Here is a 27,657-nt window from a genome sequence, read left to right as displayed (position 1 = left end):
TGTCGGGGCCATAAATACGAGGGTCCCATGTCAGGGCAGCGAGAAGCGAGCGGACGGCGGCGAGTGCGCGGAGCGGGCGGGAGGGGCCGTTGCGCAGCCGGGACCCGCGGCTCGCAGAGCTTCCCAAGGCCGGCCGGAGCAGCCTGGGGCCGGGCCGGGACAGCCCGGGACCGTCTGGGGCAGCATGGGGCCGGTCCGCAGCGCCTGGCTCTGCTCCGCGCTGCTGCTGCTGGCGGCCGTGGCGCCCGAGCCGGGGGGCGCCTGCAGCTGCGCACCCGCGCACCCGCAGCAGCTGCTCTGCGACGCGGCGCTGGGTGAGTGCGGGGCGCGGCGCGGGGACTGCGGGGGCGCGGGACGGGGCGGCTGCGGGTCCTGCTGCACAGGGGCTGGGGGGACAGTGGCAGCGGCTCTCGCGCTTTGGCGTCAGTCAGGAGTGTTTTGTGGGCACAAGCTGTGGAAACCACTGTGTTATTTAGTGCCTTGTTTTTCCTTTTAGTAGGAATGGCTTCTATAACTTAGACTAAGCAGGGGACGATACCAGAGCTTTCAAATAGCTGTTCTTAATGGTTCTTCTAATAAAATATCTGAGGTGTGAGACCACACCTGGAATATTGTGTCCAGTTGTGGCCCCTCAGTTCCAGCAGGACAGGGAACTGCTGCAGAGAGTCCAGCGCAGCCACCAAGATGCTGAAGGGAGTGGAGCATCTCCCGTGTGAGGAAAGGCTGAGGGAGCTGGGGCTCTGGAGCTGGACAAGAGGAGACTGAGGGGGGACTCATTCCTGGGGATCAATATGGAAAGGGGGAGTGTCAGGAGGATGGAGCCAGGCTCTTCTCAGTGACAACCAGTGACAGGACAAGGGGCAATGGGTGCAAACTGGAACACAGGAGGTTCCACTTAAATTTGAGAAGAAACTTGTTCCTGGTGAGGGTGGCAGAGCCTGGCCCAGGCTGCCCAGGGAGGTTGTGGAGTCTCCTTCTGTGCAGACATTCCAACCCCCTGGACACCTTCCTGTGTAACCTCATCTGGGTGTTCCTGCTCCATGGGGGGATTGCACTGGATGAGCTTTCCAGGGCCCTTCTGACCCCTGACGTTCTGAGATTCTGTGTAAATATATCTGCTATCTGTAAACTACACATATAGATATTTTTAATAGCATTTCAGGGAAAATGGAAAACAAAACACAAACTCTCAGGTGATACCATGTTCAAACACTTGATCTTTGTTCTGCTATACTACAATTTCTTTAATGGGTTGTCGTGGTTTTTTTTTTTTATTTTCCAAAAATACTTGAGCAGGAAACTGCATTTTCTGCAGAAAACCTGGGTACAGCAGTTGTATATAAATAGAACTTCCCAATCTTTAGGACACTCGTGTTTCATGATATGTTTTCATTGTGTGTCGTAATGTTTTCAGTGCTCCATCAGCACTGTGGTTGTCAAACAACTTACAGAAAGAAACTAAAGGTCTCAAAATTCGACTGCATGGGGATTGGAAAAAGTGACATTTTGCAGGCTTTAGATTTCATTAGGCCAGGCCAAGGCTGGTTCGCTTCCATCTAACGTGAACAGTAAATGTAGAACATGAGTTTCCAAAGTGTCACAAAATTAGCATCTCTATGGGGCAGGCAATACCTTCTGCATACTGATTAATCGCTTTTATTCCATGACAGAAAATCTTTGTAGCCATGACAAACTCCCAGCTCTGTTTGTGGCCGTCAGTTAAATTGGTTTTTAATCTGGCTGCATTAAGCAATCTTTTTCATTAAGTTACCTACACCAGGCGTTAGAACTTGGAGTTGTTTGTGGTGTGAAAGAAAATAGAAACTGTGCTAGCAGGAGCTTAACCATATATATGTACGTTGAACTGTCACAGTCTGCTGCATTCTCACATATCAGCAAGTGGCAGTTGCTCAACAGGCTTAATGTAGAGATATTTCTGAATCAACAATTTCACAGTATAGAGGAAACTCAAAATATCCATTAAGAGCCATCTTCCTTAGGGAAGCCATTCTGGCCATTCGTATTACATATTAAGATATATTCCATCCTTAAATACATTTTACAAATGGTAGATATATGCTACTTTTAATCTATATTTAAATACTGAGGTTTGTAAAATAAAACTGCTTCATATTTGGACTTGATGCTCAAGCTTTCACTTCTATAAATATTCCTATATACGTAAACTGCACCTTTTGGCTAAGGAATATTTATATCAAGGATTCCTTTGTTTATAATTTTAAAATAGTATTTATATATATTATAAAATGATGCATATGGATATTTGTGTCTATAAGTACACAGATAAATACATGAAGATTTGTACTTCAATATCAACGTTATTTCCAAAATATTGATAAAGAAAGAAAGGGACGGCTCTTCAGCCACCAGAACCTATGGGAGTTGAATGCTAATCAGCTATTTGCTCAGACTATTCCGTTTTTTTCAGTTATTTTTAAGCACACCCCGCTCTGTACGCACAAACACACTGCAGTATTTCCTTACAGGATAAACCCCTGGCAAGGCTTCATTAAAAAAGACAACAGAAATCAGGCCGTGCCTCTAAATTCCACAGCAAAGTAAAAACTGAGGCAAAGTCCCAGAGCTCGCGGAGCTGCCAGCCGCTGTATGCGCTGGAGTTACTGCTTTATTCCTCAGGTTCCCCATGCATCTCTAACGTTTTTAACGTCCTCTGGGATCACTGGTGATTTGGGTGCAAAGGGAGGTGGAGGGGGTTCCATCAACAGGTGTTACTTGAGCCACTAACCGAATGTGTGAGGCCACAAAACCTCAGCGTTTATGAGATACCCCAGGAAAAAACAAGTGGAGACCTTAATGAAGTTTGGGACCGGCTCTTTTCACTGTTGTTCACATGATTTGTGCGGTAGGAGGTTTTGGAGGGCTCCCCTCTGTCGCAATGCTCACAGTGACCCCAGGCTAAGAACAGGCTCTGTGCCAGCCCTGGTCCTGCAGGGTGCTGACAGAACTGACCCCGGGACCGACGGCAGCCCCAGGTGTTCGTTCCCCTGGACACCGGAGGGACAGCAGGATCCCCTGCCAGGAACCAGGCGTCCCACACCGGTCCTGCCACTCGCCCGGGCTCCATTCGGTCACCTTCCTGTGCGCCCTTCACGGGGGCTGATTTTGAACTAATCTGAGCAGTTTTAATTAGCTTCTCCGTAGTTTTAAATTTCATTTCCAAGAGGTAAATCCTCATTTGTAAGCAGTGCCTGGCACCATGCAGGTACACACCTTTGATACACAAAGGGAGGTAGATGCACTCCCTTTGTGTTCTAACCACTGAGGCTGTCCCACCACCTGCCCTGTTCATGGGGACTGTCCTGTCCCCAGGGGACATGGAGATGGGAGGTTCGTTAAGGGAATGACCTATTAGAGAGCAGTGTAGGGGAAAGGGACCTGGGGGTCCTGGGGACAGCAGGGTGACCATGAGCCAGCACTGGGCCCTTGTGGCCAGGAAGCCAATGGTACCTGGAGTGGGTTAGAAGGGGGTGGTCAGTGGGTCAGAGAGGTTCTCCTGCCCCTCTACTCTGCCCTGGGGAGACCACACCTGGAATATTGTGTCCAGTTGTGGCCCCTCAGTTCCAGCAGGACAGGGAACTGCTGGAGAGAGTCCAGCGCAGCCACCAAGATGCTGAAGGGAGTGGAGCATCTCCCGTGTGAGGAAAGGCTGAGGGAGCTGGGGCTCTGGAGCTGGACAAGAGGAGACTGAGGGGGGACTCATTCATGGGGATCAACATGGAAAGGGGGAGTGTCAGGAGGATGGAGCCAGGCTCTTCTGGTGACAACCAGTGATAGGACAAGGGGCAATGGGTGCAAACTGGAACACAAGAGGTTCCACTTGAATATGAGAAGAAACTTGTTCCTGGTGAGGGTGGCAGAGCCTGGCCCAGGCTGCCCAGGGAGGTTGTGGAGTCTCCTTCTGTGCAGACATTCCAACCCGCCTGGACACCTTCCTGTGTAACCTCATCTGGGTGTTCCTGCTCCATGGGGGGATTGCACTGGATGAGCTTTCCAGGGCCCTTCAGCCCCTGACATGCTGTGACTCTGTGAAGCTGCAGTTCCATGCACTGTTAATCACCTGCCCCGTGGCAGGGCGCAGGACGCTTCTCCTCCCAGAAATACCTTGTGCTGCGGATCTGCTGTTTCACCTTTCCTGGTCAGCACTGAGGCACCACAGCTCAAACTGGTACCAGAAAATTCCTCTACTAACGGTTATTTGGAGAGAACCACAGATGTGACTGATTTTATCAGTGTCGAGAGGACAGATCTCCCTATTGCCACTGACTTCGGTCTCCCTGGACTCAATTCTAAACCAATGTTCACAGCAAATTAGACAATCTGTAGAGAGAAATGGTATATGTGGGGAAGACAGATTGTTTTCTGAAGACTGTCATACTGGTTATCCCCCCTTAGGTATAAGCAAGGTTGTTTTTTGGACAGTATGACAAATGCATACTCTGCATTTCCAAGCTGTGTAACAGCAGTGCCCTATCTTTAAAGTTAGATTCTTTCTGATTTAAACTGTCTTATGGTGGTTGTTTTTTCTTAAACATACATAAAAATGATGTTTTTACTGAATATTTGGCACCAAGAGAAATGACTAACAGGACTTCATTACAAAGAAATATATAATATAGCATCAGAGAATAGTTCTATGGCTTTGGAGGAGAGTGGCACATTTCAGAGTAGGATGGGAGCTTTACAGCTGGAGCTTGGCAGCATTTTCAGCCTGCTAAAATCTCCTCAGATCGCTGCGATCAGGCATTGTAAAGATGTGCCAGATTAGATATTAAACTTTAATCACATTTAAAAATAACGGTAAAAAATTTTATTTAAATACACCAGAATTAAGTTCTCAAAGTCAGCTCCTCTGGGATAAAATTACAATATGCTATTTCTATATTATTGAGTTTCATATTAAAACTTTGATGGCTCAGTATCCCAGGATTTTTCCTCTCTGCAATATAATATCTAGTTTTGTTCTGGAATGGATGAATTTGTACATTATTAGACTGGGAAGTAACTTTACCTAATGGGGAAAATCAGCATTGGAGAATGTATTGGAAGTGCAGACAGCACTTCTTCCAAGTTAGGGGAGGGAGTTTTCTCAGCAACAGTTGTCAATCCAATTATAGCAATAAAGCGCTGGCCTTGTGCGGGTGCGGGTGTCTCTGGAGCAAAGCACGGCACCTGGCCTTGGGTCTTGCAGGAGTTATTACACAAAGGAGGTTGTGAGGCTGTGTTAGCGCCACGGAGAGAGCAGGCTGCCAGAACAACACTAATTATCTTAACCGGTGAATCATCTTAAAACCATTTAGCAATCATACTGATCTCAAAAGGACTGCTACTCGTGTTTGTAGGTTTAATGCTGAAAATGAGGTAATTCCCTTAGCCCCGCGTCCTCAGAAAGTGGCTGGGAAAAGCTCAATTCCTGCCCTGCTCTGCAGAGCCCACCAGTGTCCAGAACACAGCGTGGGAACCATCAACGTCAGACCCTTCCCCACGTCCCCTTCTTCTCATATGACTAATGTCAACTTCATTAACAAAGAATATTGAAAAATAGACGTTTTACCCTTAACTCACATTTCAACACACGCATTAGTGACATAACTATCAAAGCAACCTTTCACCTGTTTTAGCTGTATTGTGTCCTGCCAAGGTCAGGTATACAGAAGGGGACAGGTTTCTTTACTTCTTTAAGTATGGAAGAATTACATAGTAATTTTTCTTCCTTGCCTGTCCTGCATACTTTTATACACATTAACAGTGTTTGATGCACTTAGAGTGAAGCTCTTACCAAAGAAAAAATACCTGCAACCCTGCAAAGGCCCATCACTGGTACGAATGCCTGATGATTATAATTTATCATTGCAGTACACACTGTTTCTTGGCATCGTAGCCTGAAACATCTAAATGCTTTCAAAACTACAGAGCTGGGCTGCACTGGCTGCAGATGTGGTGCCACTGATGACTAGTGACAGCTGCGTGTATTTGTACCTGTCTTTGCTGAATGTGCTCGGCGAGCTGTGCGAGTTTGAGTCCTTCCCTTTGCAGGTGCAACTGAAAACATGTTGGCGAAACAGCCTCCTAGGATAAAGACCGAATTTCCCGTTTGGGAGTAGGAAATATTAATTGAATCAGATCTACAAATAATTCTGTATCTACTTCAGGTCTTAAGGCAGAAGCAAACACTTTGAGCACTTCCTTCCAAACTCCACGTCCAGTCTGTCTCCTAAGGTACTTTTCACGTGTAAGGCTCGGCTTGTGCTGCCAGCAGCTCGCAGCAATCGTGTCCCATCTGCTGCTCAGAACCCCGCCATTTGAGCATGAAAATGGGGCTCGGGCTGCAAAACCGCAGTCGCCCTCCTCCCCTGTGCTCGCCCAGCTTTTCGTGGCAGGGTTCCCAACAGCTCCAACGTGTAGCTGTGAAATGAGGCGGCATCGTGACGGCGAACAACGGGATGGGACTCTGAGGAGAGACACGCACGGAGCACAACGCCCCTGTCAATTAGAATGTAGTTGACAACCAGCAAATAATTAAGAGTTTTGAAAAAAAAAACAGTATTGTGTAGTAAAATGAAATCTCAGAAGGATTACGCAGGCTGCCCGATGTAGAAGTGACTCAGTAACACTGACTCATTGCTGAGCACGTTGTAAATGCAGGATCAGAAAATCAGGAACTGCTGCTTTTCTTTACAGTGCTAAGAAACTAAAAGCCTACGATTTCAAAACCAACATTCTGCACACACTGTGTGGAAAACAATACGCGAGCTTAGAAACAGAGATTAAACAATACAAAATGCAGAACATGAAACACTGCCAAACTCTTAATCCTATTAACTGGCCAACTTTAATCCCTAACCTTCTCATTAAAAAGTATCTCGGCACCGAGGGTTTTTCTGCGTGGAGGAGGGGGAGCGCAGCTATGAATGGAAATCCACAATAACATCATGTATGTTGTTCTGCAGACTTCGGAGTATAAAGAGAGCGTTATTCTGCAGCTGAAATTGGGCAGATGTTGATTACTAGTCAAATGATGTGGTATTTGAGGCTTGTGAAATAGGGAGAAATATTTCTGGTAACATGAGTAGCAGCTGTAAAAACAGTGCAGAAAAATAAAACTGACCTGGAACATTAGGAAATCGTGCTATTTTTTAGGTAATATTTAAGTTGAAAGAATACCACGCATCTGTTAAAAATACACTCCCCTCTTCTTTTTGAAACTCCGTAAAATCAAGATTTGGAAACCTCAATCTCATAAATTGAGTGTATTCTAATTAAAAAGCAAACCACACCAGCAACCGCCTAATCTGGTTTAACAAGGGAGCCAAAGCTGATCCCCTCTTGCCTTCAACACAAGGAATTTTTGCATCTGGAGCCAGAAACACACGGAGATCCACAGAATCCTGAGCCCCAAGGAGCCTCCGCGCGCGCCCTGCACCCCGAGAGCCGCCCCGGAAACGCCGCTCGCGTGCCGCTTTGTGTGTGTACAGCACAGAGATTTACCCAATTCTCCAAGCATTTGCATTGCAAAATAACACAGTGCAAACTAATATCCAGAGCAAACGGTGATAAAATAACCCTCGGTATCTGTTGTATCAACTCCAGAAGCGTTCAAGGGGTTTTTCAAGAAGGTGAGTTGTTGGAATGCGGTATTTTTTCTCTGAATAAAAAAAATGCCTTGAATAACAGTGGATGATGAAATATCCTTATTTATCATCTAGACAAGAAATTTCAATGGAATTCTTTTAGCCCAAGTGTTAAAACTTTAAGGCTTTGATTTTTCAGTCACTGGTATGGTTGTTATCTCACCACGTTCACCTTCTCATGAGACTGAAGCACCACCAAGACCAGGCAGTGCCGTTCTATACATTGCTTTCCATAGACTAAAGGAAAAAGGCTGATTTTGTTACGGTGACGTTCTTCAGCAAGCTCTGTGGTTACAGATCCAAAACACTCGTGTCCAAATAGTCTGATAAGTTCCACTATTTTTCTTTCTTGTGGTTTCAGAAAGTGTGGCTCAGTTAATTACTGTGCCAGAGATATAGTTATTTTACGGATGGCTATAAGCTTTTATTGATAAAATGCCAGAAAACTAAAATACAAAGCAAGAAAAATAAAATTGGCTCTACATGCTAACTAGCATAAGCATCTTTAGAGTGGAAGATTCCTTGACTTTGGGTCTAGGAATAGTGATCATGTAGAGTTAAGAAATCCATGGTGCAGACACAGAGGAAAAGAGTTTTTCAGATTCAGTATTGGGCCAGTTTTGCTCTTTTTCAGGTGTTTAAAGATGATTCAATAGCATCTTGATGGGTTCTCAAAAGAGGAAAGAAAGTATGTATATGTAAGGCTGATCCATCATCTCAGCAGATACCCTGATGCAATGATCTATTTCTCTGTTGAAGGAACAATGCAAAGGTCACAAATAACTCAGTAAAACTCTGCAAAACAATGCAATCTTCTCTATGTTGTAAGCATCAAAAGCAAAAAGCGTGTGGAAAACCCGCACTGTAGGGCTGCGCCAACCGCAAAAGGGTCGCCAGATTGATTCCCGAAGCCGTGCGTTGTTCTATCCCATCACCAAACTGGTTGTTACTGGCAATAATTTGGCAGCAGTCCTGTGGGAACCCGGGGGTCGTCTCTGGTCTCCCACAAACATTACACGGCCCATTTTGACAAAATGCACCAGTTTTCATTCAGTACCCAGACTCAACTTCCAACCTCCCCCTCACCCCACACAAGATCTGGAGTCTTCGGTATAAGAAGAAAAGAAATATGTGAATACTCTGAAACTATTTTTCAGAGGTGAAGACAGTAGCCAGCAAATATTGATTAAAAAAACCCCATACAAACAAACACGCCAAAGAACAACAACAAAAGCAACAATTGATGGTAAAGCATTTGGACACCCATGGCAGAAGTGGTCTCTAGATGATTGGAAGTGCTTGGCATAGAAAGAATTATGGCCATTGTAAACCATATATATATATATAACAGAAGAACAGAATTAAACAGATGTGTTTTGCATTAAAGGACAGCACCTACGCTACATGAATGCCAAATTCTTCTTTAGAGAAGTTAACAATGGGTGCAATAACAAACAGAGGATGAAGGGTATTCCAGTAAATCCATACCAACCAGGTCCTGAAAGATCACACACAAATTTGAGTCCATTTGCAAAAGCGCGTGTTGGCTGTGAGCGTAAGTCGGGTATAGAGATACGGGTTTACGTGCCTCCATGCTGAAAGCCAAATAAGCGAAGCAATAAAAGGTGGTTTTTGAGAAGAGGGAGTGCAGAGCTTTTTGCATGCAGTGCAGATCATCTCAGCTCAAACTATGTGACATGAAGTTAGAGCACTAGCAAAGCCTGCGTCTGGACCCCGAGCACAGAAAAATGGGAAGGGAAAAAAAAAGGCATTTTAATGAGACTGTAGTTGGCAAATCCTTCAGCATAAACAGAGAAACCAGAATATTTGCTGTTAAGGGACTTGCTTTGAGAAGATCTTAAACATTTCAGATTAAGGGCAACTCATTAGGCCATGACTTAATTCTCCTGGCACTGGCACTTGATGGCATTACTCAATAGTTGGTTTCCTTAAAGTGCAAGTGATACAAAGATTTCCACAACGTCTCAGCAGATCCATGGATGCGCACGTTCTCTAAGTGAGCGGGACGTGGGTGCTCAGGTGCCTGCGCACAGCACAGACACACTGAGAGCTCAGACAGCCAGAGCATCCATGCTGATCCTTTTGGATGCTACTTCTAAGTCTCTAAAATAATCTGCTTTAAAAATATCAGGCTGTATGTAAAGCTACATGCTAGGTATTTAATTACTTATTTTAAAACATCATGTTGATGTCAGTCAAGCAATAACTTTTGCCTTCTTTCGGACAAATTGCCTTCTTTTGGCAGCATTACCCATACCTGTGAGCTTAGCCCAAAGTTACAATGATCGTTTTATGCTGTTAATACTTCTTCCTTTCATATGGATTTTGAGAAATTATAATCCTTTCCATATATAGGCATATGAATATATATTAAATGCATATTTAGGCAAGTGAATTTGCTTTCTTCATTGGTGAAACTCGCAGCTTTACACCAAGGGATGTTCAGCTGCCGATCCGCAGCGTTGCGCGGGGAGTGAGTACGGCTGATGAGTACAGAGGGAGTAACACTTTTACAATCTCTTGTACATTTTAGAGGCTTTGTAAGCAATACAAATCAGCGGCCAATGCACACTATTGTATTTTGAAATCTATCCAAGGAATCTGTTCTATCTTTTCTATCCTGTGCAGTCTTGCTTGAAAGTGGGGTCATTAATTTTTGCTTGCTGCGACAAATTCTGTGCAGATTCCTCTTCCTTTCCGTGGTTAAATTATTCTCCCTGCCTGCTGACTCTCTTCACTCTCTGCAAGGAAACTGAAGCATATCAAATGTTTAGTTTCCAATCTAAAGATTTGTTGGGTTTTTTTTGGTCATAAACCCGTGCCCATGGAACCCGAGTATGCACATGTGTGTTCTGGGGTTCCTCTGGCAGCTCTGCAGTGCGCTTGTCAGCATTCTTCACGAGACCAAGAGTCTGTAAGACTGAGCACACTACACCGGCTGTAGTATCTACGGCATCTACACCCAAACGCGGTGAATGAAGCAGTATGTCTATACCCCATCTTCAGAGGCATCCATCTTGGAATTCCAGCATTATTTTACTGTAATTTGAGTTTAGGTGAATACGGTAGAAGAGGCCAGTTCTGCTCACAAACTTGAGTTAGTTTGCTTTCCTGACCCTCCACCTGGAGCAGCTCTTTGGTGATAAGGAGGACTGAATTAGTCCCTCCTGTGATTTCAAGGTGCTTCTCCTCTCCAGTCTCATCCTGAATCCACTGAATTAACTCACTCCCAAAACTGAAGATGGGCACCGCTGCAAATCTCATTATCGGATTTGCGCCCGTTCTTGTCTTACAAATACAAAATACTTTAAATGTGTATACTACAAGGAGGGGTGGTCCTGGATTGTGCTGATCACTGATAGAGTGTGACAGGGTATGAATAAAACCCTTTCTTTCTTAACTCTGTGGGAAGCACTCTGAAAATAATCATCTCTCCTTCAGTTGCAAATGTTTGTTAACAGGCAACTCTTGGCTTAGTTTAGTCCTGGCTGTAATGTAACCTGGGGCACTTCAACACTGTACTGCAGTCTCTAGTCATTTCAAAGTAGTTTATCCCAATATGTAAATGAACTTCCCCATCAATTATGTCATTGATTAGTTAATGCATCAGTTCTGGAAAGCTGTCCTTATGATACTGCAAAACAATTAAAGGCAAATAAATTTAAGAAAGCCTTTCGTAGTTCATTTAAACGAGGAGTCCGTGTTCTTAAAAAAAAGACAGGCATATATTTATCAGCTCATTCTGATACTGTACAGCCTTGGTCACAAACGAGGCTCGTATTGTTGGGCTGATGTTGGGATCAGAGCTATCTTCTACAAATCTCCACATGATACTTGATTCGCCCACGCCAGTGGGTGGGTGTAAAGTTGTATTAGCACGATTTACTATGAACTTATTTTCTGACACACCCAACAAAGTAGGAAGATTAGCCCCATTTCCTAGTGAGGGTTACAAAAAGAGCACAAACACAGTTTTACAAAGGTTTCACAAGCATCTCCTTCCCCCTCCACAATGAACAATGGAGATCTCAGACTGGAGGGAAACAATACAAGGAGATCTGTTAATATCATCACAGGGCCAGCAAAAGCCCTTTCACACCGCAGCCCGGCACGGCTTGCAAATCCAGGGGCATTTCTGGTGTTTCCTGGTTTACTCTACAATTCTTTTAGATCCCTGGACCTAAAAGTTGACCTTCAAACAAGCAACCGGGGCTGTATTGTGTGGCACGTTCTGCTGACCGCTTGCAGTGCTGTACAAACCCCAGACACACCAGAGCACCCCGGGCAGCACAACCGAGCTGGGAGGTGAGGGCCAGGGCTGCAGTGCTATGTCCTTCCCTTGGACATGTAAAATAGCGCAAAAGTGTTTGCAATGAGGCAAAATCCTGAAGAGGAAACCTCTTCGTTAAACTCTTTCGAGAAAAAAGAATATATATATATATAGGCTTTTGATTAAAAAAAGCCCAAACCCTCCACAAAAAAACAACAAGAATTTTGGCCCAGAAGAATTTTTGAATGGCAACATCAAGTTTTGAAGCACCTGAGGTGGGTGCAGTTGGTGCTCCCGCAGTTCTCGCTGTGGAATTTCCCCCCACGCACATCCCGGTCTGACGCTGCAGGAACTGGGGACACTCGTGTAGCAAGTTGAAGCTACTGCACCCCAAGGATGAAAATAGTTCTGATAGATAGAAGTTTGAGGTAATCTTACAGGAGAAGGGTGAGCAGAAACAGCTGCATATTGTGAATGCTTTCATGTTTATATCTATATATATTTATGTTACGTGTCCATAGTTTTGCTTTATTTGATACTACACACTGACTGATACGTAATTTCACTTTGTTGTCTATTTTTGCCCATTTGGACGCTTTCTCTATCTGTTGCCATAAATATTTGGGATGCCACCCTCAAGTCTTCCACATAGCAATACACTCCTATTTAGATCCCCCTTCTTGTGCCACTTTTTCCTTGTCCATATAACAGCAATAGGATCTGGCAACAGTTTGATTGAAGTGTCAGACATTAAAGAGATGGGTAGAAATAAGTGCTCAAAAATCACTCCTATTTAGGAAAGTGAACGGGCTAAACTGAGGCAAATACAAGAAAAAAGAAGGAGCTGCGTGAGGCATTACTGCAACCTTGTTTGTAACTTTTTAGCAACTTAGATCTTTCTTTTCCTGTCAACATAACTTTTTAAGTCTCATTTCGAGGTTTTTGTAGCAAAGCTGATTTGGATTATAAACTCGTGCGATATGAAATAATGTTTCTTGATTTCTGAAGAGCAAACCTGTTCAAAGTGCCGAAGGTGCCGTTTCTGCTCGGGTACCGGTGCTGTGGTTGGTGCAGTCGGGCTGAGCTGGAGGGCACAACCCCAACACAGGTTCTTCCTCAAGGTGCCTGTTTGGTGGACGTTGCTGCTCCTGGTTGTGATCTCAGGTCTCAAATGGGATCTCATCACCTGGGCCCGTCAGGACTCGTGGCTTTTATTAACGAGGGCTAACGCCATGGAGCAAGAACGCTCAGCACAAAGGACGGGGCGCAATCAGAGACCTCCCTCTGCGTTTCGGTAGCTCCTCTGTTTGGCGCCGTGTCAATGCCGGAGGAGACGTTCCTAAAAGTTAAAAGTGGCCATAGAGGTGCCTAAAAGGAGATAAATCTCCAGGCAAAGCGGGACACACGCAGAACACGCTGCTCTGTGCACGGGCCTCAGATCTATTGCAAGGCTAAGGGACAGGATTTAGCCCCTGTTTTTACAAAAACCAGCTAAGGCATCCCAGTCTAGACAGCCCTGCCCTTCTCTTCATTAACCTACCAAGGACTGGAGCTCATTAATGGAGCTTTGCTTTAAGCTGCAACTCCCTAACCAAAAATATGAGAATTAATGAATCGTACGTATTACATAGTTTATCACTGATACAACGGAAACTCCAGTGCAGCTAATATTCCAAACTGGATGCATCCATCCTGATAATAATCTATAAATCTTTTGATTCTAGATGACATTTTTCTTCTGATAGAAATCTTACTCCAGAGACAAAAATACTGAACTAACCCCAACTTAAAACAACAGTTTAATAATAGTTTGTATTTCTCACAGTATTGTGACCTTAACACACCTGACATCATTGTTCAGGATGCGGCTTGAGGGTTTTCAGAGTCCAAACAGATGAAAGAAGAGATTTGCAGAGCTCCAAGAGTCTGCCTCTCTATCTATCCATCTTTAAAACTTATACTCTTTTTAGGTATATTTTTATTTTTACTTATATTTCATCTATTTTTAGGTTTCTATATTTAAAATAAGAACATACACAAGAAATTATAATTTCTTGTTCTTTTGTCCAGTAATGCCCAAAATATTTTCCTATGCAAGTATTTGTCGTTATACATTGCTGATGTCTAACAGATACTAGGGAAAGAAGATCTCATTTATTCATCACCGTTTGCCTTCTCCCTTATTGTTTATTTCTTAGGATAATAAAGTTAATCTGGAGAAGTCATTTTTTTCCATTTCTGAAGCAGTAATAAAGTTAATTACTTTTGTTGAGTCAAGTTGCCTGTCTTCAAACAACAGTGCTGTGGCCAACAGGTTAAGGAAAAAGGCTCAACAGCATCATCTTAAAACTTGTATAGTACTATCTCAAATAGTATCATAAAGAATGTATTATTAAATAATACTAACTTGTAACAATGAGAGTAATTCAGCACTGAACAGTTTTCCCTTTGTCAGTGCCTCAGAAATAGCTCTGAGCCTGCTATTTTCAGGGAACAGATGAATTTCAGTGGACGAAGCGCAAGGATTTACTTTATTCTGATTCCATCTATATCTATGACGTGGAACAGCCTTCAGTTCACTGCTCAGTTCTCTGTCTGCTGTGAAAAAGATGGTTGTATTTCATTGCATATCTCACGATCTAACGGCAGTGAATTTCTTTTGAAGAGGCCTCTAGTAGAAGTAGTTCTTCATGTTCATTAAAATCGCTATTACACAAGGTGATGGTACAGTTTATTTAAAAGTAAATAATTAGCATAGCTAATTATAGAGAGAGATCACCCAGGAAAGATGCAGTTAATGTCTAACTTCCTACCATTATTCTATATAAACAGTTTTATACTGCGTAAAACCCTGGACTATCTAATCACAACTATATCCCGTTTTATACTCAGTTCTGTCCTTCACCCAGTTCAAAATTACCTTCTGTTGATGTAGAAATGCTTGCGAGATGTTTATTATTATTCAGAAAAGAAAGAATAAAAATATTCTCAGCACATTTCCAACACTGCGTGTCCGACAGCCGAGCTGATGGACTCGACGGACCCTTGTCCTGCAATACCTGCAGCACCAGGACACGTGCGGCTGGCACAGGCGGGAACGGGACAGAGGGACAGAGCGGCCGGAGCCCAGAGCTCCCAGTGCAGCTCCAGTTCAGGGGCTCTGAGCACATTAACCGCCCCCAGCCACCCGAGACAGCGCGCACCCACAGACCGGGGATGGAAGTTTACATTTTAGAAAAGCACCAGGAGTTACAAAATACGAGTTCTGCCAAAATGGGGGATGGTCAGTAGGTCAGAGAGGTTCTCCTGCCCCTCTGCTCTGCCCTGGGGAGACCACACCTGGAATATTGTGTCCAGCTGTGGCCCCTCAGTTCCAGCAGGACAGGGAACTGCTGGAGAGAGTCCAGCGCAGCCACCAAGATGCTGCAGGGAGTGGAGCATCTCCCGTGTGAGGAAAGGCTGAGGGAGCTGGGGCTCTGGAGCTGGACAAGAGGAGACTGAGGGGGGACTCATTCATGGGGATCAATATGGAAATGGGGAGTGTCAGGAGGATGGAGCCAGGCTCTTCTGGTGACAACCAGTGACAGGACAAGGGGCAATGGGTGCAAACTGGAACACAGGAGGTTCCACTTAGAGATGAGAAGAAACTTGTTCCTGGTGAGGGTGGCAGAGCCTGGCCCAGGCTGCCCAGGGGGGTTGTGGAGTCTCCTTCTGTGCAGACATTCCAACCCGCCTGGACACCTTCCTGTGTAACCTCATCTGGGTGTTCCTGATCCATGGGGGGATTGCACTGCATGAGCTTTCCAGGGCCCTTCAACCCCTGACATCCTGGGATTCTGTGAAATGCCACATCCTACTACTGGAATATGAGAGCAAATGTCTTTTGAAAAACAGTACGTGTTTTTAATGCGGGGTGAGTTGGAGGCACGCGGAGATATTGGCACTAGAATCCGGAGGCTGTGCCTATGTATTTCATATATGCAACTTCCTCATAGGAATCCTATAACTGACAGATAAAATGCCATTATTACAACTCAACAAGCAGAGGTTGTTCTCAGTCAGGCCCAGAGAAGCCAAGGCAGCCACGGGGCACTGGAACCTTTTCTAGGGGAGGGCGGACGAGCAGGAATCCGAGGTTGAACCGCCCTCCGAACCACGAGCGAGGACAGGGAGATGGGCGGCCCAGGAATGCTGCATCAGGAAGTGCTTGTGGTTGAAAACAGAAGCAACCACACGAATAAGAGGGTTTAGGAGACAGCTAGACGGCACTGATTGAAAAAAAGTATTTTAAAACACAGAAAAAAGCAAACCAAGAAGGATTAAAAGGCCCCAGAAGATCTGTGTGCATTTGAATCTGGTTTCAGGAGAACAGAAAAGTAAAACCCAAATAACTGAAAATTCAGACATCCTGTAACGATAAAACTTCCTTGTCATTAAGAAAGATAAAAAATAAAACTCTCAGTTTGGTCTTCCTTCACCATCTGGAAGCTTTCTCTTAAACAAACAAATGAATGAAACATAGACAACATAAAAGTAGTTTTCATTTTCTTCTGCACACCCAGAAAGAGATCTCTTAATGACAAACCCCACAACGTTGTACTTTGAGCCTGGAGCCGCTGTGAGCTATCACTGATCACCTCTAATGCTCCTCTCAGACGCTAACAAGCAGAATTGAATACAAGTATGAAAACGAGTAACGTTTCAACATTAAACACAAGGGGAAAAGTAGTTTTAATTATCCTACAAATGTCTGCATTGAGTAGGCAGGAAAACATACTCTGCCTAAAACCCGCGTTATGGTATGTGTATGGAGAATAATGGAGCTAGCTCCTAACGGCTGTCTCAGCCCTCACCTTCTGTAGCAAATGAAGGCTTTAATGAGAAAACCTCTTTTTAGGTAATAACGATGCAAAGGAGAGCAATGCAAAACAAACCAACATGATTCTAATTTGACCTTTCCAGCAGTATAATACACAGATCCACAACACTTTTCATCTGGAATTAGATCAAAGCACGTAAGAAGTACTGTTAATTTGTGGGAACACGGCGCATCTGCAGATGATTAAAGAGATGCTGCCACTTACCATATGAAATGAGGAATTTGCTCTTCATACTTAAAAGAACTCTTTCCTTCCAATCCAACCCGTAAGTCTAAAATGCTCTTTTAAAAGAGTTTAAAAGGCTCGGGAGGAGGGAGCATTGCCAAAAGATAGAGGACTCCAGCTTTGAAGCTGCAGGCATCTGCATTGTGTGGATTATTACATCTCGTTTGCCCTGCTAATAAGTGAGGGAGTGAGAATTGCCCATTATTAGATGGGACTGACCTCTATTTGGCTGCAAAGAAAATCACCATCTGGCTTTCTTATTCCTTTTCTTTAGATAGACTGTTTTGAGGTCAATCTATCAAAGAAATGTTTTGGCCATGTACCATATGCTTAGAATCCTGTTCTTCCCCATGCCTGATAGTCCCGGTATGTTTTAAACCGCATATACGAGGGAGATGCCTCAAACACACAGATAGGACAATAAACCGTTTCTTCTGTCATAAAACCTCGTACTTTCCTTCTTCAAAGAACAGAAAATAAATGTGTCAAAAGAAGACGTAATAAATTGATACAGGTTAACACAACTCGACATGTTGTGTTAAGAAAAATGCTATAATCCATAGTCTCAGAAAAGCATATGAAAGATTATTCTCATCTTGTCTTCTGATTTCATGCACAAAATCGACGCTTTAATCTTGCCTGGCACAGTCTTTCAGACTTCAAGTCTATGTCATTGATCGCCAGTTCCTCTGTCATCAACAGGAGCATCCTTTGCCTTTGCTCACTGATTATAATGAAGTCCTTCAAAGATTTTGGGGAACCGTTTCATGTGAAAACTGAGTGGTAACTTCATTCAGATTTCCAGACTCATGGAAATTCAGATGTATATCATAGGTAGCCCACTTAACTTTATTTTCGGGAGTTTACTCAACCTAGTGTTCTTATAGAAACAAGTCTTAAAATCTACTTCTAGCTAAAGTGTAAGAACAATGCTGAAATCTAACAATATGATTTTTGCTATTTCTTCTAAAACCAGACATATGCTTATTTGCACTTAAATGTTTTCCTCTATTACAGCAATTCGAGCAAAAATATCCAGCGAAAAGGTGGTTCCTGCCAGTGATGATCCTCTTGATAGCCACAAAATGATCCGGTATGAAATCAAACAAATAAAGGTACATGGAATCACTTAGCTATTTTGAAGTTCAGTGCTGATAACCTATGTATGTGACTATAATTTAGCCCTAAATGCTTTCAGGTGGAAAAGGCTCCGGCTGCCTCCACAGTTAGACCCAGGTGAACTACACAGAATAAATCAAACTAGGGAAAAAAAAGAGAAAGAAAACTGTTCTGACATTTATGAGTTGTTTGCTAAATAACCATACTTAACAAAAGTTGTCGTTATTCACAATTGCTTTATGAAGGCTATAAAAACATACTTCAATCTGTGAACGGTGTTCAATGCACGTGCTGTTTCTGGCGGATGCTCCACGCCTGTGTTAGTTACATTATGGTATCTCAACTCTCTGAGCGGACGATGCAAACTGCATGAACACAGGAAAGCATTTCCAGCTGAAATAGCCAGGACTTTTGTTCATAAGCGAATAGAGATCTTTGCAGAAACAAGAGGCCTTCCCTGATGCTCCTCCAAACAAAAATCCCGCTGCTGTTAGGAGAGCAAAGTGGGAGCACCCAAAAATACTGTCGCTTGGAATCACACGGAATTTTTCCATTATTGTTCAGCTCCAATAAGGAGATGTTCATTAATGTACTTCAAAAAGACATGTCCTGATCCTGTCCAAGTCACCAGCAAAACCCCTCTGATGTAAAAAAGAGCATGACCTACCTGTTCCGGAATACACAAAAGCCAGGTAGTCCCTTGCCATTAAAATGTGTGAGTGTTGATGGGGTGTTTGGTTTGGTTTGGTTATTTGTTTTAAGTTTTCTAGGTGGTTTTATCTCTCACTTTTCAGAGAAGATGATTTTATATTCTTTGCATTGATTTGTATTACTACATTTATTGGGAACACTTGAGCAGATCATTATGAACGGCTACGTGCTTTCAGAAACAATGTAGATGAGCTCAAAGGGGTCTTACTAAGAAAAATCTGCAGTAAACAAGAATATCTCAAAACATTCCCAAGGATGGTTATGACTCCTGTTAAGGTTTCACAGCGAATTCAGCAAGCCAATTCTTTTTACCTTGCTAAAACAAACCCCAAAACTTGTCACCGTCTGTCACTTTCTGTCTTCTTAAAGTATTAAGGGTATTTTCAAATGTTTCTTTACAGAAATACGTGTATAAATACCAGAGCAATTCTCTTTCCTCCCACTAGCACTTCGGTTGTCTTTTGCTACTGATATTTCAGTAACTTTATAGAAATGCAAATCACCAGGGCAAAAGAGAAGACTGAGAAGTCCAGCCTGTGTTGTTATTTTCAGTCTGTCATCCCGTTGTTCAGTGACAGCACACGGAAACCTCTGAAACACCTTCATACAGGGGGGCTGCTCTGGAGTTTCTCCCAAATTTTCCTAAGTGGAGGCATCAGGGCCAGATCTTCATGTAATTCCGTTAAGGCAACTCAGCTGGTACTGGGCAGACCAGAGCGCTTTATTTTCCGATCAAAGCTGCTCTACATCATTAGATAAAGACCAGTGGGTCCTAAGAGTCCCAGCTCCAGGTGCTTGCTCCTGGGCAGCAGGGAGCTGAGCGGAGCCGAGCTCACCCTGGCTCCAGCAAACGCGACAACGGCGTCTTTGTCTGAAGCCTCCGCAACACAGCAGCTTCTGCCAGCTGCGGGTCTTCTGCGGGCTGCTGGTGAATTACCAGTCCATAAAGGCAACTGCACTGCACCTGGTAAACTGCACAGGAACTGGCAAAGAGTGATGTAACCTGTTTATTCTAAATATACCATTGACGGTGGGCATATGAGTAAACATTGAACAGGGCTGGGTATACTGAAAAATTAACGAGAAATACTTTTAAATTAACAGAAGTTTGAAAGTGTTCTGAGTAACACTGTAAAGTCCACGTCAAGTTACAAAAGCGAAGAGAGTGATGGATTTTAAATAGCTCATGCTTGTAAATATTTGCTAAGTGCAAAATAATCCAATAAAATAATATGATGGTGTGTAAAATCAGTGAGATTTGGCCAGCTCGGTGTAGCAGGACAGTCCCCAGGCTGCCCAACAAGGGCTGGCCACACCGAGCCCACCAGCAGTTACCTCACGGGGCTCTCAGTCTCCTCAGTAACTCCAAGTTTGCCGACCAGAGCAGGAACTGGGTAACGCGATTTCTTGCCTCTTCCCTCAGATGATAACGTGTAAAATAATCTAAGTCAGCGTGTGTCAAATGGCAGAATGTTCTCTTTGCACTGTTTCTGTCTTTCTTCTCTCAGACCGATTTCTCATGTTGTGAATGTGATGACCCGCAGTTACGATAAAGGGAACAGTCCTCTCAGAGTTGGGTGGGCATGTTAAGAAGCTATACGTGTTATTTTCTTTTATTGCAATATTTACAGCACTATACTAAAGAGAAAGGAAAATATGTGATTTATATGCAATTTAATATTCATCGTCCTAACATTGTTGTTATTGACTTGGTTATCCTATTTACTCTGAGGAGCCACCCAAGAATTAAAACAGTGCCATTAGCTTTCGTGACACTGTCCTATATTATCAGAGCAGCAAAGCAAGGCCAAAGATACTACTGTCATACATGGACTCAACACATTTTACCTAATTAAACTAGTATAAGTGAAATTGCTAAATATTTTCTGCAGAAGCTGAATGGATGGAAACCTACGGAAAAAATTAGACTTCTTTTACAAGACAGTGGGGTCTCCTCACAGTGGGAATAAGAGGTATTAAAGCTAAAGACAGCGATATCTCCACTTTACAGAGGTGCACGCAGTTCTAAAGCTAGAGAAGAGTCACTACGGAAAACTAAGAAAACAAGCCATGATATAGTTGAAAAGGTTTAGAGAACAAAAAGAAGAATGTAATTATTGTAACGGGAACGTGCCTGACACACTGCCGGTAATACCGATAGTCTTGAAAAAGTGCTCTGGAATCTTGAAGCGCTAGCTCTGCAGTGGTCTCAGCGACGCTGCTCGGGACAGGACGGGATCGATGCACACGTGAGTGTCGGGCTCACATCTCTCTGCTCTCCCACCGCCCCCCCCCCCCTTTTTTTTTCTACCTCCATGAGGTCCTTCCAGAACCTCAAATACCCGTGGACCGCACCACGATGCAGGATTGAATCAGGTCACAGGGTAAAAACCCAAATAATGCGATCATGGAAAAAACAAACAAGCAGAAACCCCCAACCACACAACCAAACCAACCCCCCAAAAACAAACACCAAACTTAGTTAAATATTAACTCTGTCTCCATTATAAGTTGCCATGGATATTTATCTTTTTTTTTATTTAATAGCTAAATCAATGTGTGTTGTCTGCATCCTGCCTTTGACGTTGACTTAGATGAGGGGAGGGGATATGAGAAGCTGTCCCCGCTGTTCGCTGCAGCCACTCGGGTTCCCGGAGCAGGTACCGGTGTCCAGCCCCTGCTCTGCTCCTCCTCCTCACCTGCCCACCTCTCTGTGCGGCCGACAGACCCAATAATCTTACCTAGTAACACCTCAGACGTTTTCATCATTATATGCATTTTCTATTATTTTCACTGCTGCTTTGTACAGGATACTGGTTTGTCTAGGTTTGGTTTGGGTTTTCTACTAAGCATTTCAAATTCACACACAATATTTTTGGATCAGAATCCCAGTGACAACGACTATGGCCTTTTCTATTCCATCAATTTTCCTTCAGGAAAATCAACACGTTCTACGAGCTGGATCCCATTTTCCAACAGATGTTTGAGAAGGTCGCATTGGGCAAAATTCTGGACATGGCAAACCAGCTTGCTTTAATGACAGAACACAAGAACAAGGTTCTTAGCGCGTGTCATGTCTTTGGAGATACACTCCATTACAGTGGTCAATATCAAATTTCCTGTATTCATATACTGAGAAACTTCTGCATCTCACAACGCTGCAGCACCGTGTTTGAGATAACGCTGTCTGCATTAAAGGGAAGATGGTAGAATAGAATATTAACTGAGGAGAAAGCCTTAAAGATCCATTAAAAACACTGAAAAAGCAAATCTAAACCCCTGTAATTTAAAGAACTAAGACCTAATTTCCTTCTAAACATAATGGACACATTTCATTTAGTGTAGAGAAGGGGTGTAATTGGTGTTTTCTCATATGAGAGATGCACCACAAATTCCTTTCAGCTGTTGTTTGCAACTGTTTTCACATGGTTTTTTTCCAGTACTGACTTTCTGTTTCTGATAATTTTCAGATGTTTAAAGGGTTTGAGAAGCTCAAGGATGTGCAGTATGTCTATACCCCTTTTGATTCGTCGCTCTGTGGAGTGAAACTAGAAGCTAACAACAAAAAACAGTATCTTTTGACAGGTAAAATACGACAAAACCAGCGTACCTATAAGACCAGAAGTAACTGCTTACGTTGGCTTTGCAAAAATGTGCCAGCCCTTGTTAAAAAGTAATGTATTTATGTACACTCCAATTAATACAAACACAATTAAATGTACAAATGACGTAAAGCTGTAATTATACTGTGATCTTACATGTTTTCCATCCCTCCTTGACGACCTCAAAGCACTTTCAAAGAAAGTCGAAGTCAGTAGCTATGTCATCACTAAATAGGAAGTATGCCATTATTATTTCTTTAAAACCAACAGCACTGATTTCCCCAGAAACACAAACATGTTTACTGAGACAACACCTGCCTATGAGCATGTGGATTTGGGGCTCTAAGTAATCTCAGATGTTGCTACAGAACCCTGCAATCTAGTTTAACCTACTACTGCACTGTACCCGTCCCTTGCTGGCAGATTATCAGCATCTTTGGAAAAATATCCTTCTTAAACCTTTAACATTTATTCAGCTTGCAATCAGCAGGGTAATTCTCTAATTGCATTTATTGAAAAAGGGTGAAATACAACTAATTTGGTGCAATTAGTTAAAAACTTCAGATATTCTTGTGATTTATTTCTATATTTAGAACAGAGTTTTATTTACTTGCCTTATTCTTTTTTCTTTTTCATGCTGCAGGTCAAATTTTAAGTGATGGCAAAGTCCTCATCCATTTATGCAACTACATTGAACCATGGGATGATTTATCCTTGTCTCAAAAGAAGAGTCTTAATCAGAGATATCAAATGGGCTGCGGCTGCAAAGTGAGTATAGAAAAACACTAACAGAATCCCAGAATGTCAGGGGTTGAAGGGCCCTGGAAAGCTCATCCAGTGCAATCCCCCCATGGAGCAGGAACACCCAGATGAGGTTACACAGGAAGGTGTCCAGGCGGGTTGGAATGTCTGCACAGAAGGAGACTCCACAACCTCCCTGGGCAGCCTGGGCCAGGCTCTGCCACCCTCACCAGGAACAAGTTTCTTCTCATCTTTCAGTGGAACCTCCTGTGTTCCAGTTTGCACCCATTGCCCCTTGTCCTGTCACTGGTTGTCACCAGAAGAGCCTGGGTCCATCCTCCTGACACTCCCCCTTTCCATATTGATCCCCAGGAATGAGTCCCCCCTCAGTCTCCTCTTGTCCAGCTCCAGAGCCCCAGCTCCCTCAGCCTTTCCTCACACGGGAGATGCTCCACTCCCTTCAGCATCTTGGTGGTTGCGCTGGACTCTCTCCAGCAGTTCCCTGTCCTGCTGGAACTGAGGGGCCACAGCTGGACACAATATTCCAGGTGTGGTCTCCCCAGGGCAGAGCAGAGGGGCAGGAGAACCTCTCTGACCTACTGACCACCCCCTTCTAACCCACCCCAGGTACCATTGGCTTCCTGGCCACAAGGGCCCAGTGCTGGCTCATGGTCACCCTGCTGTCCCCAGGACCCCCGGGTCCCTTTCCCCTACACTGCTCTCCAACAGCTCGTTCCCCAACTTATCCTGGTGGAGACCACCTTACAGGCACAAGTGGTTGTCACTGGCAGGAGCTGTTCTCTTATATTTGATACTATCTGAGAATAAACACCACTTTTAAAGAGACCTGCAACATACTGAATTAATGTACTGTTTTCACGTTTAGATTACAACCTGCTACATGGTGCCCTGCTCAATCACAGCCCCCAACGAGTGCCTGTGGACGGACTGGCTGATGGAGCGGAGGCTGTACGGGCACCAGGCCAAGCACTACGCCTGCATCAAGAGGAGCGACGGCACCTGCAGCTGGTACCGGGGTGGCCCTCCCCCCGAGAAAGAGTTCATCGACATCAGCGAACCCTAAATCATCGCTTCCTAAAAAGCCTTGGAGTCTAATTCCACCCAACACCGCACGCTCACAGCTTCCAACTGCCATCGTCTAATCTACCCGTTGCTTAGAAACAAAACCAAATTGTCCTGTACAGCTAAAGCACGAGTGCGCGGAGCTGGCGCTGGCGCAGGACGAGGAACAGCCCTCCTGCAGGTAGCTCCTCTGTACAGTTACGCTTTGGACAGAGAGGCACAAGCTGAGAATGCTCCTCTATGTCCTCTAAGGCATAACCAGTGTCCCTTTTCCCAATAGGAATGTACGAGAGCAAAAGAATTGCCAGAGTTTTGTCCCCTATTTGTGTTAACCTGCAGATTAAGAGAGCCCCGTGTTTTATTCCAGATCTTCCTGATGAACTACAAAATGTTTTATAGAACTGTTTTTTTTTCTATATGAAAGTCTTCTGATACAAAAGAATTATTGTACAGTGTATTTGTAAAGTATTACGACAACGTGCTATATAAAAAAAAAAAAAGATTCAAAAAATCCCTGTTTCTCCTTATCTGTTGAAACGAGTTGAACACTTCCGTGATGGAACAATCTGTGCTCCATATTCTGTACATTACTCGTGTCGTAGTTTTGTTAGCTACAGAGTTGTAACTTTCATTGATAATGAAGTTAAGAACCAGCCTTGATAATCAAAATCCTCTTCCCCAGTTATCCCCTCCGGCCTAGCTGTGCCTTGTTGAAGGAGAAGGCAGATGCTGTAATGCTTCAGCATTTAATGGAAGCAGCAGCAATACTGCCAGGCTAAACCTGCTTCTGTTAGAGCTCCACGGCCATCCTCGCGGCAGCGGCAGTACTGGTAGCGCCTCTGAACGCCTGGGGAGGTCGTTGTGTCCAGCGCTGTTGAAAGCCTTGGCTTAAGAAACTCTTGTAAAAATACATGCAATAGACACTGAGTAACTTGCGCTGCAAGTCATTTCTAAAAAGCTCTCCACTATTTGAACACATATATTAGTTTAAATTTACATTTCATCAATACCTGTTGTACTCTGTCGTAATGAATTCAGCAACTCATGAACTTATACTAGGCAAGTGTCACAACTTATTTTGCCTTTTAGTTTTTTAGTGTCTTCTGTGAATTGATTACTGTAGTTAGTAACTAATCTCCCGCATATTTAAGTTTACAAAAGTAACTCAATTCACAGTGGTAAAACTGCAAAATTATTTCCGTAAATGCCAAAGTTTAGACAGACGTCCAGCTGCTCATGTTCTAGAAACTGGAGGAGAACCATCACGCAGGAGATGAACCTGTAGTTGCTGCCATTTCTGACTTACTTTACTCTCCAATTTTCTTGATTTGGTGTCTTTCACATGAAGATTTAGAAGAGGTGGCAGAGATTTGGGCAGCCTCGTTCTTTTGACGAGATCTGTCAAGTTGAAGGTTTCACACCAACGCGTTTCTGGCTCCTGCTCAGCACAGTGTGACGTTTCCCTCGGGAACCAGCGCTGGTACGTGGGTCCATGGATCGGCCCAAGGGCCCAGCTTTCCCCATGGTTCCTGTACATTGAGTCCTTATAAAATCAGCAGCACGTGAACTGGCAAAGATCTGTAGATCTTTAAGAGTCCAGGCATCAGGAATTCCATTCAATTCAATGAAGTGGTAGTTTGGACATAAAATTCACCATGTCCCATTTAGAAATGATTTTTGTAACATGTTTTGTTTGTGATTCTAATGTTTATTTTGACAATTGCACGAATCCATATTTAAAGGACAGACAATGGCAGCTTTGAAAACACTCTTGTGAGAATGAATATTCTTTGTGCCTCTTTTTCTTTTCGTGGCTAAGCTTACACAATACCAAGAAGCGCAAATGGCACAAGGCCAACAGGAAGGCATGCCGTTAGTCATTCGAGGAATATAGAGATATATATATACATATATATATATTTATTTATATCCACTGTAAATCAGTTTTCCTGATTGACACCACATATTCGTGTTGCCAAATGTAAAGCCTGGCTCATTTTCTGCTTTGCTGAAGACAAAGAAAAAATTACCCAGCAATAATCTGGACCACAGACTTATTATGCCTACTTAGACCAATGAAATCAGAAACTACATCTCTTGCAAAAAGGAATTGATACTGCAGAGCCAATATTGCCAGTGCTACTGACTGTCAGTGCAGTGCATTTGTATCAGTACTTTACAGAAAGACTTAGACCCCAGGCCCCGTTTCCTGGTGTCAAACCAAACCCGCTCGTGGAGCAGCCTGCGGGAGCTCCCACCCACACCACTGAGCACGCGGCCAGTGCTGTTCAACCCACGGACACTGCAGTGTTTGTTTCCAAATCCATTTTGATGAAATAGTGCCATTTGAATGGCGCGCTGCAGCAGACAGATATCTTCTCCTTTTAACTCAACATAGTTCTGTTTCTATTTCAGATTTATAGTGAGTAGACCTTACACTCAAGTAACTCAGCTCAGATCGCCTTTTTATGTTCCTTGTGAAAATGTTTTCTTTGATATTTATGAACAGACTGTAACACAAATTGTATGCCAGAATTAGCTTAAAAAACCAATTATCTTTGACCTGCCATAAAATATCCCGTGTGAGGCGTTTGAAACTGAAGGGCTGTCCGGTTTGGTTTCTTTCTGAGCGCACACCTGGCCAGACTTCACCCAATGGATGGTACAAAGATTGGTTTTCCCCCTCAATAAATACGGCAAGTGAAGCTCTACCAAACACTCTCTCAGAATGAGTTTGTATTTTCCCTGAGATTCAGCACTGGTGAACATCATGAAAATGATTAACTACAACACGGCCTTCAGAATACGTTATTTTCCTATCAAGATTTTTACCGTAGTGGCCTTGATCCCTTATTAACAACAGATTATTTTTACAACATCTTATTTTTACTTCTTGAAACTGTGTATGCGTTGTACGAAACAGCAGAAATACAGCTCAATTTGATTTTAATTTGAAAATGACTCACGTAACTTATGATAAGAGTAGGGAAAAGAACAGAGAAGGGAGACTAAACAGGCGAACAGTGGGAAACGAACCCAAACACCTTGAACATTGCTGGCTTTTTCTCAAAGCTCGAGTTAAGGTTTTAATTAAATCATCCTACAATCGTGTTGAAAAAGCCGTGGTGTTTGTTCTTCATGACAGAGAACACAGGAGGTGGGAATGCAGTGAAATAAAGGGAACTAATTACTGGGGGAAAGGCTGTTGATATGACTCAACTAGCAACGTGTTCAAGAAGCCTCGCAGCGTTCTGAATAGTTTTAATCAGTCTGAGATGAATGTTTCTGTTTCAAAAAGTGTTTCATTAAAGCAGCTCCGTTTTCACACAAAAGAA

The 27,657-nt window shown here is 43.6% G+C and overlaps 2 protein-coding genes across 3 annotated transcripts in view; one reads left to right on the top strand and one right to left on the bottom strand.

Moving 5' to 3' along the window:
- SYN2 (synapsin II) overlaps positions 1-27,657 on the bottom strand; it is a 185,017-nt gene that overhangs the window by 61,371 nt on the left and 95,989 nt on the right. The gene's annotated exons all lie outside the window — the stretch shown is intronic.
- On the top strand, positions 30-27,657 carry TIMP4 (TIMP metallopeptidase inhibitor 4). Its single transcript, XM_065074456.1, has 5 exons — positions 30-314; positions 18,084-18,181; positions 22,367-22,481; positions 23,142-23,266; positions 24,126-27,657. The coding sequence occupies exons 1-5, from the start codon at positions 185-187 to the stop codon at positions 24,321-24,323; spliced, it is 666 nt and encodes a 221-aa protein (XP_064930528.1). The 5' UTR covers positions 30-184; the 3' UTR covers positions 24,324-27,657.

The sequence above is a fragment of the Columba livia genome, chromosome 10 (assembly GCF_036013475.1).
Source record: "Columba livia isolate bColLiv1 breed racing homer chromosome 10, bColLiv1.pat.W.v2, whole genome shotgun sequence".
Taxonomy (NCBI): Eukaryota; Metazoa; Chordata; class Aves; order Columbiformes; family Columbidae; genus Columba; species Columba livia.
Note: the sequence above shows the minus strand (reverse complement) of the source record. Positions and strands in the feature narration are given on the sequence as shown.